This window comes from Poecilia formosa, unplaced genomic scaffold (genome assembly GCF_000485575.1).
Source record: "Poecilia formosa unplaced genomic scaffold, Poecilia_formosa-5.1.2 Scaffold61, whole genome shotgun sequence".
Lineage (NCBI taxonomy): Eukaryota > Metazoa > Chordata > Actinopteri > Cyprinodontiformes > Poeciliidae > Poecilia > Poecilia formosa.
In genome coordinates, this window is record NW_006800000.1 from 784,004 (window position 1) to 800,030 (window position 16,027).

The 16,027-nt window shown below is 36.1% G+C and overlaps 3 protein-coding genes and 1 long non-coding RNA gene across 4 annotated transcripts; 1 reads left to right on the plus strand and 3 right to left on the minus strand.

The window, feature by feature from the left end:
• Positions 1-745: 745 nt before the first annotated feature.
• sdhaf2 (succinate dehydrogenase complex assembly factor 2) lies at positions 746-3,612 on the minus strand. Its single transcript, XM_007554047.2, has 4 exons — positions 3,472-3,612; positions 2,446-2,669; positions 2,103-2,212; positions 746-1,290 (listed from the first exon to the last, which is right to left on the minus strand). Exons 1-4 carry the CDS (start codon positions 3,496-3,498, stop codon positions 1,160-1,162), a joined length of 492 nt encoding a protein of 163 aa, XP_007554109.1. The 5' UTR covers positions 3,499-3,612; the 3' UTR covers positions 746-1,159.
• A 131-nt stretch (positions 3,613-3,743) lies between these two features.
• Positions 3,744-11,017, plus strand: LOC103139428 (cleavage and polyadenylation specificity factor subunit 7). Its single transcript, XM_007554048.2, has 9 exons — positions 3,744-4,319; positions 5,717-5,914; positions 6,908-7,011; positions 7,137-7,282; positions 7,368-7,710; positions 7,841-7,944; positions 8,805-8,949; positions 9,041-9,279; positions 10,707-11,017. Exons 1-8 carry the CDS (start codon positions 4,233-4,235, stop codon positions 9,273-9,275), a joined length of 1,362 nt encoding a protein of 453 aa, XP_007554110.1. The 5' UTR covers positions 3,744-4,232; the 3' UTR covers positions 9,276-9,279; positions 10,707-11,017.
• Positions 11,018-11,231: 214 nt separating this feature from the next.
• Positions 11,232-12,369, minus strand: polr2l (RNA polymerase II, I and III subunit L). The gene is made up of 3 exons (XM_016672448.1): positions 12,239-12,369; positions 11,635-11,741; positions 11,232-11,447 (listed from the first exon to the last, which is right to left on the minus strand). The coding sequence occupies exons 2-3, from the start codon at positions 11,727-11,729 to the stop codon at positions 11,339-11,341; spliced, it is 204 nt and encodes a 67-aa protein (XP_016527934.1). The 5' UTR covers positions 11,730-11,741; positions 12,239-12,369; the 3' UTR covers positions 11,232-11,338.
• Positions 12,370-13,098: 729 nt separating this feature from the next.
• On the minus strand, positions 13,099-15,970 carry LOC103139430 (uncharacterized). The gene is made up of 2 exons (XR_001662366.1): positions 15,635-15,970; positions 13,099-14,939 (listed from the first exon to the last, which is right to left on the minus strand). It is a non-coding gene; the product is annotated as an uncharacterized LOC103139430 (long non-coding RNA).
• Between the last annotated feature and the right edge of the window lie 57 nt (positions 15,971-16,027).

A 16,027-nucleotide genomic window follows, 5' to 3' on the forward strand; every position in this document is an offset into this window, starting at 1 on the left:
TTGCAAAAAGATTGAGCAATAAAATATAAATGAACCAATGACTTGTAACACCTTCACTTAGGATCATGCTCCATTATAATTCTGTGGACGTGCACAAGCCAGCTTGTCATCTGTTTTGAAATTCTGTGCACATCTTGTGGCCAGAGGGCATCTCCCTTCTGCAATCAGTACATGGTTCCAATGAGCCAACATGACACACAGTAGGACAAGAAACATTCTCTGTACTCCACACATACCAATCTGGTGGTGAAGCAGGAAAAACAGGGTAACAGAACAATGCCCTGTGTTGTAGGTTCTGATGAGTAAGAGGTTTAGCTTAACTTGTGGTGCCATTATACATTTTACAAAACAGACCATGAATTTAATAGGGTGACTTTATTTCATTATTTCTATAAAGGAACAGGATGTACTTGTAGATGAAAAAACAAGGTTCTTTGGATTATTCAAATGTAAAATTCCTATGCTTATTATGTAATAATATTTTTATCATGTTTTTTTTTTTTAAATAAGGTACTCAAATATTTATTTTTGGAGATCCATTCTCGCCCAAGATCAGTAGGTGCCTAAATAATATTAATAAAAAAAATCAAGGTAATCTGCTGCCATCTGGTGTCTGGAAATGGCAATGCAGGTGTTACAACCTTCATTATGCAACACGTCCAGTGAGCATTCTGTCAATCATGGCACCCTCCTGTCATGTGATCCACTCATGCAGTGAAGGAAGCATATCATGATTCACACAACATGAGCAGCAAAACGTTTATTAAATACCTCATAATACAACTAACTGGCAGAGTCAGATCATAATTATGTATATTTTGTATTTTTAATGGGTATCTCATACAAAAAGCAGGTTAAATATACACTTACAAAAAATCATACTTATAATACAGATATTCAGATCCGTTTCATTTTGCTGATGAGGAGAATCCTCCGTCTCATTAACAGATGTTCATCTCGTCTTCAATTGATCTTCTTCTACTGACTATCATCTACAAAGCAGATCAGAGTGTAGCACCCCATTTAATATGAAATTATATGATGAAAACTAATTGAAAGTGACATAATGTATTCCCAGCATCATTTACTACACTTCAGTTTTTCTTTTTTTTTCTTTTTCTCAAGTTTAACTCTGTTTAAATAAGCACTTTCAAAGACCTCACTGGGTTTCTTTTTCCAGGTACTCCAAGCTGGGTGCATCCAATCTCTGTTCGTGGTTTTTGTTTTTTGTGAATTCTTTCAACATTTCCATAACTTCCCCCTGGTACACTTCAGGTGTCGGCTGGGCTTCTGTAAGGACAAAAATAAAAATAAAAGATGATGACAGCAATAAAAAATATGTAACCCTGCGATAGCAAAGGAGTGCTTGGTTGCAATATTTACAAGGATGTTATATTTTAAGAGACACATATGCAAATTTTACAAGCACATAATATATTTGGCCTCTTGAATACAGTTTCTCTGTGATCTCTGTCCACACAGTGTATATATCTTAGAGCCTGGGATATTACAATACGCTAAGAGAGGTGGGAGCATTGTGACAAAGAAAAAGAAAGAAAAGATTTAGAAACAGCTGAGTTAATCAAAATCAACATCATCCTCGCTATATTAAGCGGCACTACTGCAATTACATGTTTTCATGAGCAGCACTTCTTTCACTCAGCTGTCTGTCTCCAGATCTTGTCCTACACTGCATACAATGAGACCAGCTTCCATCTCAGAATGAAGTTAAGAGTTTGACCGTACAGTACAGTGTACTTTTTTAATTTGCCCAATGGAGGTGTCGTCTGTCATGACATGTTCTACACTGTTCTTTGAAAAGTCTGTAGGAAATGTGCTCATGTAACTCAAATAATATCTGAAAACAGTGGATTGGTCAGAACTATTTCTGGTATGAATCTCACTCAGTTCCATAAATAAGTTGAGCTAAATTGGGATCAAAAATACAAGTGGTATAACAATAATGTAATTTATAATTCAGAAAATAATAAACAAATATTTATTGAATTAAACGTAATATTTCAACATCTTTACGATTACAATTTCCATAGGCCATAAAGGGAAAAAAAATATTTTCAAATAAAAACAAATAATTTTTTCACCTGTGGCCCAGTAGTAGATGTCCCAGTCGTTGCTCGGTTCATTAATCAATCTGTCATACTGCTGCAACTGGCTGTCTGTCATCGTGTTCAGGTACCGCTTTGCAAAAAGGCTGCAAGAGACACAAGAACACATTTCTTCTCTTACAAATTTAAACAAATAGATACAATTAGACTCTAATTTCTTTACACTGTCAGTCTTAAATGGGAGCTACATAAAACCATAAACAATCAGAGCTATACCAATCTTTAAAAGATTTCAGCAAAACAAACAAACTTAAAATAAAATAGGGCCAATCAAACAACACAACACAACAAACAAACAAACAAAAAAGTGTATAACAACCTGAGCAGTATACAGTTCTCCAACATCCCCCTCTTGCGACTCTCATAGAGAAGCCGTCGTCTCTTGATGTCAATGGGTTCATCTGTTTTCTCCTCCCAGGGTGGCAGAGGGATCTCTAGTAGGTCAGCTTTGTTGTCATCAGGAGCCTCTCCTTTGTAACCTCGAGATGATACTGTCCCTGTGAAGGCTGGTCTCCAAACTGCCTGGCACATTCCCGTTACCAACTGACATACAGCAAAAGCAATTTAGTTATGTCCATAACTTCAACATTTCATGAATACGATATGTTGCTGATTCAAAGGTTTCTGCTTAGGCTATTGCAAAGTGAATCATTCAATGCATTTTTTTTTTGTTTTGTTTTTTACCAATTACCATTATAGCATGATCAACATAGTTAGACCTGGTACAGTGCTGTAGTTAGGTTTGCACTGAACGATATGTACCTCAATCTGAATGTTACACCATGTCATTAGAATGCAACTGAATAAGTGAGATTGACTTGACTTTAATTTGGTTTCTGGAAATGCATGTTAAATTGACTTATTTCTATTGTAAAGTGCATTGAGATTAAATTTATTTTTGATGCTATATAACTTAGACGTTACTGAAAAAAATAGCATTGAAATAAAACAACTCTAATTTGTTGGAATTTAAAAGGCTAAAGAAAAAAACGATTAAAAGACGATATCTGATTTCACGTTTAGGTTTGAATCGAGCCTGAATCAACATGCACAACAAAAACCATGCAGTAAAAAAAGCAAACCAGAATTGTGTAATGTCAACAGCTGTCCTGTTGTTCAACAGTAATCTAACAGAAAACGTTCTATTACAACAGAAATATTAACACGTTTTCACTGAACGATCTTTAGAAACCCAGACTCGTGTTTCAAAATATAACTTTTGTTAATTTGTATTTCTTTAACATTTGACTCAAATATTTTTGGATGACCTTAGCCAAGAGTCTATGGCATCAGGAGTGAGATTTCAACCAACACACGCGAAATAGTTATTACCCGGACAACTCACTCTTTTAGCAACAAGTGAAGATAACATTTTAGGATCCTTCCTTGAAAACCTTGATAAAAAGCCGCCCTTCGTCGCAGTATGAATGTTTCTGCCTGGTGTTTTGTAAAAAAAAAAAATTACACAAGCGAACGCGTTTACGTCACCACGTGTGCGCCTAACAAACCAGCCGACTAGATACAAAAAAATCTAATATATCCCGTTGTTGCTAGGAAACGAGGTAGACAAAATTTATTTTTGTTTCCAAAATTAAATCGATAAGATATATTGTTTATTTTGTGAATTAGTGGTGGTTTACAAAGTTCCAACGTAAGTAAACCTAGGGTGGATTTAAAAGTAGGAACCAAACTGTATATTTTGTTCCCTACCGGTAACTTTCCTTTATGGGCTTGTATTTTCATCGATTGAAAAAATAGCATTAGCCGAGCTAGCGAGCATGCAATAGCCTGAATATAAACGTGTGTGCATGTGCATGTGGAAGTTTAATGTATGATTCCTTAAACTGATTCATAATTTTCTTGATTTTTAGTGTCGAATTTTACCTACACTTCTGTATTCGCAAACCCTGCGTGTAACGTTACCAACCGTAAGCTAACAAAACGAGGCGTTAACGCCGTGTTTAATTCTTTAGTAAAACAGGGACACCTGTTGGATGAATGAATCGTTAATTTAACAGAGCGTCTCTGTGAAAACTAAGCTGGTCAAAAAAGAAAGCAGAAAAACAAGCGACAGTTCACAGAAGGTCGGCATCTGAGTCCGACAGAATGTCTGCTGCACGATCTGCAGCAGGACCGAGCAACTCCAAAAATGACCATGTAGATCTGTACAGTGACCTGTATCCAAGCGATGAGGTAAGTCCACTTTAAGGCCCTTTTTTAAGGAAAAACTCGTGGCTGCCAGTGATTTATTAGCGTTGCAATGAGTGTTTCCCTGACTCAAATCAGTTAACTGAAAACAAACCACATTCAACAAATCTCTTGAACATCTCAGGCAACTGGACTAATCTGATCTGCGCAAACCAGTGTTTTTATATTTTCCATTCATGTCTAGAAGCGCGATTGTGATAGTTTTTCTTGGGGGGGAAATCATATACGGTTCTCTCATGATCACACTGTTATTGTGAATGTAAGTTTTCCAGGGCCAGAATCACAGCAGCCATGACGACTCAACTCCTTTTAGAGAATCTACAAGAGTTTAGAATAAACCAAAAATAAATATCCATCATGCTTGATTTGGGTCCAGTTGTGTTTCTAGGAAGGTCAGTTGAGGTTGCACTTTGACTCTAACTTAAGAGCGGGCTGCACAGTATGTCACAATTATTTCGCAATCACAATATCGGTCTGTTCTCAAATAAAACCACATTACAGTGTTTGCAATGCAGCGTTTGTTGGCTATTATTTTTCAAATACCAGAAATTTATGATTTTCATAGAAGTAGTATACTTTTGAAATGTCTTGCTTTGGCATGATAAGGTCTATTTTTATTCCAAATTAAGCCTTTTTATTGGAGTCTGACTGCAGTTGATGCTTGTATCTAAAACCCAAATATCAGTGCTCAAGATGCTAAAAGTGACTTAATTTGACAGTGATTTAATTCACAGAAGTGACAAAGGAGCAAGCAAGTAGTAAGGAAAATGAATTTACCACCACTGATGTAGTCATTGCGTGTTTTCTCTAATACCATACATTCCTACTGTAAAAGAAAAAGAGGCTAAATGCATTATAAAGATGGCTGTATCATTACCTCGAGAGCAACAGAATATACAAAAGTACAAACTAAAACGAGTATTTGTGCTAATTACCATGTACCACTGAAATTGTCTTGATCTGAGAGCAATTAAAGAAAAAACAAAATTTATGTTTATCCATCTGGCACATATTAAGATGTGCCAGATGATCTTGCTATCATCATCTGGCACATCTTAAACAAACATAGTCTTCTTATCAGATTTGTACAACTTTATAGTTTTTATTACTCTTGTCATATAAGTTCTTAATGCCCCTTCACCATAAAAAACACTGTGTGTTTATGGCTTGATGCTCTGTTTGATGTCTGAGCTGCAGAAATGGATGAGTTTACACTGTAACTTAATTGAATAGCAATCACATAATAGCTTCTTGAAGAATCTCTTGTTCTGTCATACTTTTATGTGCTGACACAGCAGTCTCCTGTGTTCATATTCTATGATTTTTGAGATGTAGAAAACAAAAGGTTATGGAATTCACTTATTGCATTTTATCCCACACAGGATTTGGATAAAATTTCTGAAGCAAATGAACTTTTTGATGCTGTTCTAACGGGGACGGTTGATAAAGACAAGAAGGTTTCAAGTAAAACAGCTTCCACCAAAAAGGCTTCAGAAGATGGGGACACTACTGAAGAGAAAAAACACACAAAGCAAAAGATGACCAGAAAACTATCTATATATGTTGGGAATTTTCCCTGGGTAAGTACCATTCTCTTTTTTATTAAAGTTGTGTCTGGTTATCTTGAAAAATAGTGGATGAATTCTCTCTTTGTTCTTTGTTTTACAATTAAACACACATATTTTATTTAAGGAAACAGGCCAATAGAGAAACTTCAACTGAAAAACAAAAATGAACTCACTAACTTCCTGTGAGCAAATGAAAGTCACCTGATTTTCCAGCAAATATGCTGATTTTCGGCGGTCCTTACCCAAAGACCGATGGCAATGTCAAATTTATTTAAATGGCACATTTAAGAACAAGTGCAAATGCTGAGCCGTGTTCCATGATTTATCAAACAATAATAAAACAATAAATTGGCAACAATTCAGCAGCTCAAGCTCTAATCAGATGTTAAGGAAAAAAGATGAGTTTTAACACCATTTAAGTGTTTTTTTTTTTTTGGTCTGAGCTCTGCTTACCTATTGACATAAGGTATTCCACAATCTCTGCAGTCACAGCACTTGCTCTGAATTCACCCAAAAACTTGTAAAACTTTAAAAACATAAAAAAATAATAATTATTAATTATTTAGCTATTAAAATAATTGTACCACATTTTGGGAATTGCTAGCCATTTGCTTTATGTAAACATTCCAATATTGTTTTTTCCTTTACCATAAATTGTTTCTTAAACTTTGTTTTTAACAACTATTTCAAATTTTGAATCCTCACTAGATACAAAGAATCTATATTTAATAAGATACATGGTTCGGTAGGAAAGACAGGTTAAAATGCTTTGCTATAACAAACCAGTTTGTAATGCCTGGTTAATGACTTGACGTGGACATATGTTCAAATAAATACCTAAGAGTTTGTAAGAATAAATATTTACTGTGTAAAAATGTAAATGTACACAATTTTCACCTCTAGATTTACACTACTCTACTTTTATTTCCCAAACAAGTCTTAAAATAACTCTATCCCTTCTATCCTACTGTCATTTCCTCTCTCCAAACCTGCTTCTCCTCACAGTGGACATCAGACAAGGACCTCACAAGCTTGGCCCTGCGACTCGGTGTTAAAGACATAGCAGACATCAGATTTGCTGAAAATAAAGTTAATGGCCAGTCAAGAGGGTGAATATTAACAAAAAAAAACAACATTTTAATAATTATGGAGAAAACATTACAAATGTAAGATTTTGTGAAGTTGCATGTTTCTAATTCAGCATTACTCACCTTATTGTTTTCCCGTGTTCCAGCTATGCAGAGGTGGTGGTAACCACAGAAGATTCATTAAAAATATTGCTGGAAAAAATGCCACTATGCCATATTAACGGAGAAAAGATAGATTGTCGCTTTGCCACTCAACAGAACCTCTCTGTGTTTGAAGACATTGCAAACCAACGTAAGATCTGCAGAAGCAAATCCAGATAATGCATACCTAATTTCAGCATGACTGTTGATTTTTTAACAGAACGTGTTTTTCACAGGCATACCCGTACGTGCTGGTTCGGGTTCTAAGGACTTGGATTTAGCGGAAAAAACTCCCACTGCACTATCGTCACAAGACTCCAGTGCTCTCCCTGCTCCTCCAACAGTTTTCCCATCACATCCGTTTGGAAACATGTTTCCTTCACCACCCAGTTTTCTCGGACAGCCGCCTCCTCTGTTTCCACACATGGCACCACCGGTCCCTCCCCTCATGCCACCTCATATGTTTCCTCCACATCCTGCGCAAATCCCCGGCCAGCCTTCTCCGGGTCTCCATCTAAATCCTCCTTTCTTCAACCTGACACAAGACGGGCACAGCAGCAACTCGTATAGAGAACAAAAGTGAGCGAGGGAGCGAGCGAGTCCTTTTCAAAGCTTAAAGTAACAAATAATAGTCTAAGGAATACCATAAATGTATAATTGGTTTAATTCAATGATGTAATATGAGTTAAAAATGACCTTGTTTTTCCAGACAAACATCTCAAAGTGAAGATGGAGATTTTGAGGAAATGATGAACAGAAACAGAGCAATTGCCAGTAGCGCAATCACCAAGGCTATTTCAGGAGCTACAGCTGGTAAGAACAGATGGTCAAATTGAGAAGTAAAATGCAAAGAAATCTTAAAAGTATTGAAAGCCATTTTTGGACAAAAAAAACAACATTTCCAACTGTTAATGAAATGCACTCATTTTGATAAACCTTGGATGTCTTTTCAATTTAACAACCACCTCCAGTGTTTCCACTAAAATATTTCTTTAGTAGACATTTTTCTAGGTAAGCTTCAAAATTACAATAAAGAAGACTGAGGGATCACATTCTCAAAAGGTGTTTCTTTGTCTTGAGCAAACTCCATATGCATGTCTCTCTTAATTTCAAAGCTAATCCAGAATTTAGGACTAGTCTTGATTGAATCCATTTAAATTTGATTTATTTTTTATAATGGAAATTCAAAACAAAATATGGTCTAAAGAGAGTTTAATAATACAAGTCAATTCAGTCCAGTCATACAGACAGATCCAGTCAATTTCATGCATTTCAACTTGATCCTAGTTCTAAGGAAACCCAGCCAATTCCATTGAGCTTTTAAGTTTGCAGCAATTTTTCATACAGAGCATGCACATAGTGACAGTGGAAAGGAAAACTCTCCTTAAACAGGCAGAACCTGACACAGCGTCAGCAGCCATCTGCTTTGACTGGAGTTTTGAAAAGATTAGGTATTTACTCATAAGAAGCACTTATCCAGGAAAAGTTTCTGTCAAAAAAGAAAAGAAAAAAAAGGTTATTTGCAGCAGTGGCTTCATTTTGGACAGTTTGTTCCTGGTACATGGAGCCTTTTTGTAACACTTTGGAAATACAGAGATATGTTTACAGCAGCACTGAATATGACATTTTAATAAACCTAATACTCTTAACCTTTCTTCTTTGTGTCACTGTAGGAAACCTGAATACAGCCATGGAAACACTATTAAGTGCTATTGCCATCATTAAGCAGTCTAGAGTGTGCAGAGATAAAAGCTGTCAAGCACTTGTCACCTCACTCAAAGACTGCTTAGTCTCAATCCAAGGAGACTATGGCTGCAAGTGTGTATTTATATTTCTATTAGCAGCTTTTTCCTAATAGCAGCCATTCTATCCTCTCAGTCCTTATCAACCAATTCACTTCACTTTTCAGACCAAGCCGTCATTCCAGAGAAAGAGAAAGGGACAGAGGACGTGAGAGAGACCATGAGCGTGACAGGGAGCGTGACAGAGAACGGTACAGAGAACGAGACCGAGGCGACGCTTACGACAGGGAAAGCACAGGAGGATCTCGAAGATACAGAGAACGTTCCTGGAGCGAAGAGAAGGACAGGGAGCGTTCACGAGAGCGAGAACGACATAGAGATCACAGAGACCGATACCGCTAAATTGGTAAGCTTTTCACAATTCAATAACTTTCTGGATTTATTGGTTTGATTACCTCTGTAGAGTGGATGGCTGCTTACCAACGTTTGGTGTAAATTGCAACCTTAGAAATATGTTTATTTTGGAAATTGGTGATGTTTAATACAAAATATTATGACTGCAGGGACTGTACAAGAATGAGATAAGCAAAATTAAAACTCAAAAGGAAAGGGACTATTGGTCTTTTTAACAGTGCTGAGTTGAAGTCTACCATTTTGATAATCTTAAGACCGCATCAGTGCTAACGTAACTGGGAATCTGTATTTTTGGAAAGGCAACATGAATACTTCAAGGTTTATACTGGATTTAGTGAAAATATCTCCATTCAGTCAGTGTCCTTTTCAGGGAAATTATTCTGTATTTCTGTAAGATGATGTTCAACATTTATTACAAGATTATTTGGTGTGGTATGGTCTGCAATCCAGACCTTTCCCATCCAATAAACGCTTGAAACACCAAACCTCAAGACTGTTGATGAGCTAGAATTCTTTTTATAGTTTCACATGAGTAAATATTAATTTCCAAAGGTCAAGCAGCCTCACTTCTTAGCTGTTTACTGAGAACTGTTGCTGCTAAAAAATAAAAAAATAAAAAGAGTGCTGAAATTTTAAAGTTCTGTGTTTAAGGGTTTTGGAGATTTATTGCTGCTATTAACATTTTGTGTTGGACTGCAAAATATCTCACATATTCTATTATGGATATTTCCTATATGCAATATATTTTGTGATTTATTGAATTGTTACTCCAGAAGCATGACTTTATTTAGAAAGACTGGCCTACTTGACTTTATTATAGCAAACAGCACTTTAAATTTCAGAGTTGCAGGTTTAACATGTAACATTGATTTCAGACACACTATTATGAGGTCCTTTAAATGATTCCACCATATCTTACTATTGTTGATGTGAGGAGAAGCCACATTGAAATGTGGCCATACAGGTCATAACTGGAGGTGGTCTCTGTTGCTTCCACTTTCCTAGTGGGATATCCAACACAGAGCGTTCCAGTTTTTTCCAGACTAGGAGGTTTGAATTTCCAACTTCCAACTACAAATGGAATGCAGCATAAGAACCATTCCTCTTGTAACAATGAAATATTTTGGATGGAGTATGGATATGTTTATTTTTCATTTACCTGTATCAAAAATGGTTAGCCTTTGCAAGTGCTGTTGGAATTCTCCAAGAACATTTTTGTCAGCTCGCAGTTGATAGAATTAAGGTCACCCAACTAGTTTTAGTACACATGGCCATTATCCAGATTTAGCACATGTGGAAGTTCACAGAATTTATGAAAAGACTTGACATCTTTATATTTGTGTATTACTTTCAATCGTATTTGAAATTTAACTATGTCTTTGCAATGCTTCCCTATTCCCCACTCCCTCTCCTCTCTAGGGTGATTTTGACTGAAGCAGAAAAGGAGAGGCATTTTGTTTTTGCACCAAGCTGTATAAACATCACAAGGAATCTGAACTTCAAAGTGTGAAATGTAAATTTTTTCCTGTAATACATTCATTGTATAACTTTGTTTAACCAAAAGGCCTGTAAATTTTTTTTATGTATAATAGAAACATTTGCATGCAGTGAACACCTGTTAAGTTTGTTTTCTTCCCTTTTTGTATAAACTCTACAAATTGAAAAAAAAAAAAAAAAAACTAGAAACCTGTGTTTTGTGAATCTTATTAAAAGTACCCAAAGGATCACCATTTGTGTGTTTTTAATTTACTTGGTTGACATTAGACCACCATTTAACCTTTAAAAAGCATCAGAAATATTTACCCAGTTTTTAAACACTTTGTAGATCATGTACACAAGTTTAACTAGTGGTTTAATGTTGCTTGATTAAAAACATTTATATTGACTCACCTCAAAATGTTAGTTTTGTTCTTATTGCTGCAGTGTGACAAGTCAAGATGATAAAGACTTTTTAAATTACTTTATTTAAAAAAAGAAAAACATAACTGAATAGCCATTAAACAATTCCACACCCAAAACCAGACCCTCCACAGTCCTTAAAGTTCTTGAAGTTATTTTTCAAGCGGCGCATAATTCAGCAATTTCTCAATAAGATCCACATGAGACAGCAGCATCCTTCGACAACAGTACCGCTTCAGGCCCAGGGCATCAAGTGCATCACTTAGAAAAAGAAAAAAAAAAAGGAGAGAAATAACATCAGTTATAATTACCAGTTATACCTGGTAAATATCAGTGGGTACAATATTACCATTTAAATATTTGTATTATTTCCCATGTTGCATCATATACCAGAAACGTGTCTCAAAATTGAAGATTTAGTGCAGGCAGTAATGAAAAGATGTCTCACCCCTCAGTGTATTCTGCTTGAAGTAAGCCAAGGTAAGCTTCCCATTTGTTGCCCACAATCTTCCCACAAGTGAAGCACCTGACCGGGATAATCATTGTTGTGATTACCTGAAAACAGATACAACATCCCGCTATTATACCAAAGTTTGCAATAATAATAATGATAAACATATGTTTATGTGTAATTTTCAATAAAAATCGTGCACGTTTATAATATTGTTTCGAAAACTACAATGAACAATGCAAAAATAATTTTAAAACTCCTGAAACGAGGTGATCCTTGCGACTCAAGTGCGTGTTGCTAACATGTTGTTTTGCTACCATAGCTTAATAACTACTGCTAGCCCACAAGCAATACCACAAAAACATACAAGTATAAATACAAAGATAGGAATCTCCTTAAAAGTTCTGAAAATATGTTCTAATGTTATGCAAGATATAACTTGGACAAGTAAAATCAATGCTTTAAGCTAATGTTAGCCTACCACGAGTAGTTGTGCGAAATGTATTGACTTCCGCCAATAGCTTGTGCAGAAAACAAATTTTATGCACAATCTATTGTGCATAAAGACACATACACAGTCTTGTTCCACTTTATCACTCACCGTAACCAAATATGGCAGAGAATCAACCAGAAAATCACAACAAAAGGTCGATTTTTCTAGGAGAAATGGAGTCCAGCACGTTAGCTCCTCCGTTTGCCCCTGACTTTGTAACAACTTCCGGTTCAGATTCTTCTACGATAAAAGCACAAATATTCGTCAGTAAAAACACGACATAGTCGGGCGAGTTTCCGGAAGGATGACCGAAGAATACGTTGCTAGATTATATGCTATATTTTATATATAATGGCATGGCATTATATAGTCACACATGTTTAGCCCAAAAATAGTTTGCATTCTTTTTTTATTCATTCCTGGTTAGAGAATTTTTTGCCCTCCTTGGATTTGCTGTTGGGCATAATGTTGACATGAAGAAGGCCTTAACACAGCTGACAAAACATAAGGAAAAAAAGAACAAAAGTAATCACTTTTCCTGGTTCACCGCCTTTAATAATGTAGATTTTCAAATTATTTTCTTTACAATTAAATGGTTGAGAGCAGAGGGGAGGGTGCATAAGGAAGTTATGTTAAAGTATATAAAAATATATATATATATCATATCCATCAGTATCATCATTACGGTCACCATGATAAATATCATCACTATCATAGCCATCAGTAACACCATACATTATTACATCATCTATGTATTTTAATCTGCTACAGCACATATGCTAAATGAGGACTCCTACTTGAATTATTGCATTTATACGCTTTTGAAATTATGAAAACAGGAATTTTCTTCTTCTACTACTTTTTTTTAAATACACTGTATAGTACAATGTAAGGTGACATTTTTGTACTGGCATACTATTTTTTTTATCATAATAGGGAAGTTGTGAATGTTTATGAATAACTTTTTCTCTAAACTGTGTTTAATTTATTTAAATTAAAGACCACCAGTGTGTGTATGTGTATGAGAAATATCTTTCTACTTTATAGTCAGTCAACTTGAGTTTTGCAGTGCAAGCAGAAATTACTGTGAACATCTGTACAGATGAATTTGTGCAGCAACAACCGTGTGTGTTTTTTCTCTTCCTGTGAGTGAATTACAAGAGCAAATATACACATAACTTTTATGCTCATGTAAATGTAAGATGCTTTTATGTCACCAATATTGTTTGTGCGTTTAACAACACAAGATGAGCAGAGGAAAGACATAAACAACTGATGTTTTGACAGCAGTCTTTCAGTCTAACATAACCCACATATACTACAGTGTCAAATGTTAGATGTAAACAAATTCAAATGTCAAAAATGTTTTTGCTTGAAAATATGTGAAAGATTATAAGTTTGTGATATTATTTGACAAGAAAAAAATATATCTATATCTTCTTTATTCTACACCCAAAAAAATATTTGATTCCATTTTCAGTCCTTTGCCGTCTTTATCATTACCCATGTCATGATTGTATGTTCTGATTGTAAAAAAAATAAAAGAAAAGTAAAAGAAAAATAGTTAAGTGATTTTAGATCTCTGAACATTAACACAGACTGTATTTTTGCTGAACTTAGTGAAGACTCCTCAGCCCAGGAAAGGCATCTGTAATAACAAAGAATCAATCAAATTCTGGGTTAAAAAAAAACTAACGTCTTTACCTCAACATGAAATTGTTTTTGTTTTTTTTACCTCTGTTGGCACATACTTTACATATTAGATGCACTTTGCTTGTTTCCAGCCCAAAACTGATCAAAATCTATACTGTCAGCTTCTGTTTCCAAGCCCACATGGTCACATCAAAGGTAAACTTTCACTAGAGCAGACTTTCACAGACTCAAATTAATCTCAATCTTTATGATTCACTATCTACCTTGTATTTAGTTTATTTGGCCAAACCTTTCAGAACATTCTCCTTTCACCAACTCATTTACTTTGAAATCATAGAACTCAGACATTCCAGGGACATTATTGATAGAGAAAATGATTTTTCCCCCCATGACTTTTAAGCAAAATAAATTGCAAGAATGCATAAATATCGAAAAGCTATCAATATTTATACAAACTGGAAAAAAGTATTAGATTAAACCACATTTAAAGAGTTGTGGCGGCTATGTAATGCAGTGTAGTTTTTTTTTTCTTTTTAAAAAATGTTCTAATTACATTTTATATGCAGTATTGTAGCAACTTCATGCATATAATAAGTATAGTTATGCTCCATATAAAGCCTTGATCAAACGTTACATAGGCTGATGCACTACACATGAAAGCAGGCCAAAAAAAAAAAAAAAACCCTAAATAAGACAGATAAAATAAGAAAATACACACAGACTGCTGTGTCTCCCCATCGCTCATCAAACCAGAGAAGTCAGTGAACCAGTCAACAATATTCTTATCTTAATTTGGTTTTAATTTCTCCTTGCCAGCAGCAGAACTCCCAGCAAAATGGCTCCTGCGGCGATAATGGCACCGCCAATAAGAAAAGGCTTGAGATGTTCCACAGAGTCTGAACCAGAGGCCTTGTCACCCGCTGCTGACTCAGCTTCTGCTGCTCCATCTTGAACGGAGGAGAAGTGGGGATTCTCGGGCTCAGGGGCCGCAGGGGCATGATCAGCCTTGCGTGGTGCTGCTGGCTCCTTCTTGTCCGCTTTGGATGCTGCCTTGGGTGCTGGAGCCCCTGCCTTGGCTTTGGCGTCCATGGATTCAGGGACACAGGTGTGGTGTGGTCCGGTCAGTAAGAGTCTTTACAAGGTCAGCTTTGAGCTGCTTCACTGGCAAAAAACAGCAAACAGACAGATTATCCTTTCCAATTAGCCCCCGTCATCATGTTATGTGCTCTGATGCGAGTGGTTAGAATGAAATATGTATGAGGCCCTGATAGCCATGTGTGAGCCTGGAATGTGACCTTGGGAAAAATGGCATTGATGGGACTGCTTCAATGCCCATAGCAACATGAAAATGTTTATATTGGCCACAGCTGCTGTAACATAACTACCCTCTAAAACGGCGATCGCATTCAGAGCTCCTACATGTCTTAAGATTTTTTTCTTTGGTTAAATTCAGCAGTCATGTAATTTAGTAATGAAGGCAGGAGTGACAGTGCTAAGAGATGTACACCTAAATGAATCCTTGTTCTGTTGACCCTGACATGAGCAAGATGAAAAGCATTTAATATATTTCACTGCCTTGCCCTCGGTCTGACTGTAAAACCTAATGAGTCATATGTGCTATAAATGGATACCAAGATGGAGGAGAGCATCCACCGATGGAGAGAGAAATGAATGAAAAGCAAATCAGAGGAAATGGAGAGAAATAAATCAGGTCGAGAGAGATTGCATCACAACAGTTTGAGTTTCACAAAATGCAGGCTAGTAGCATCCTAACAAAAAAAAAAACAAAAAAATGGCTCCTGTTCTGAATACTGCTGTGATACGCTCCAAGAGGAAAATGGATGCACTTACCTTTCAAACAGTTAGGTTGAGATTATAAGAATAAATGGATGGATGAAGAGGCAGAGCTCTGGAAGTTAAGATGTCCTTAATATAGGAAAACGAGCGACACCAGAGAGATGGAGGACACTGAAAGCAAGAGGGAGGGCAATGGGAGGAGAGCTGGATAGATTGGGATGTACCATCTGGTTGCTCAAAACAGGGGAGAGGGACTGACATGGTTAATTTTTCAAAAACTATTATGGCAATGAGTATTATTTCTACCTATGAAATTAGGTGGATCTCACATATTAAGCACATTTCACATATGAAAAATTAAAACAAGAATCTGCAGGGTACGGCAGACAGACAGACAGACAGACAGACAGACAGACAGACAGACAGACAGACAGACAGACAGACAGA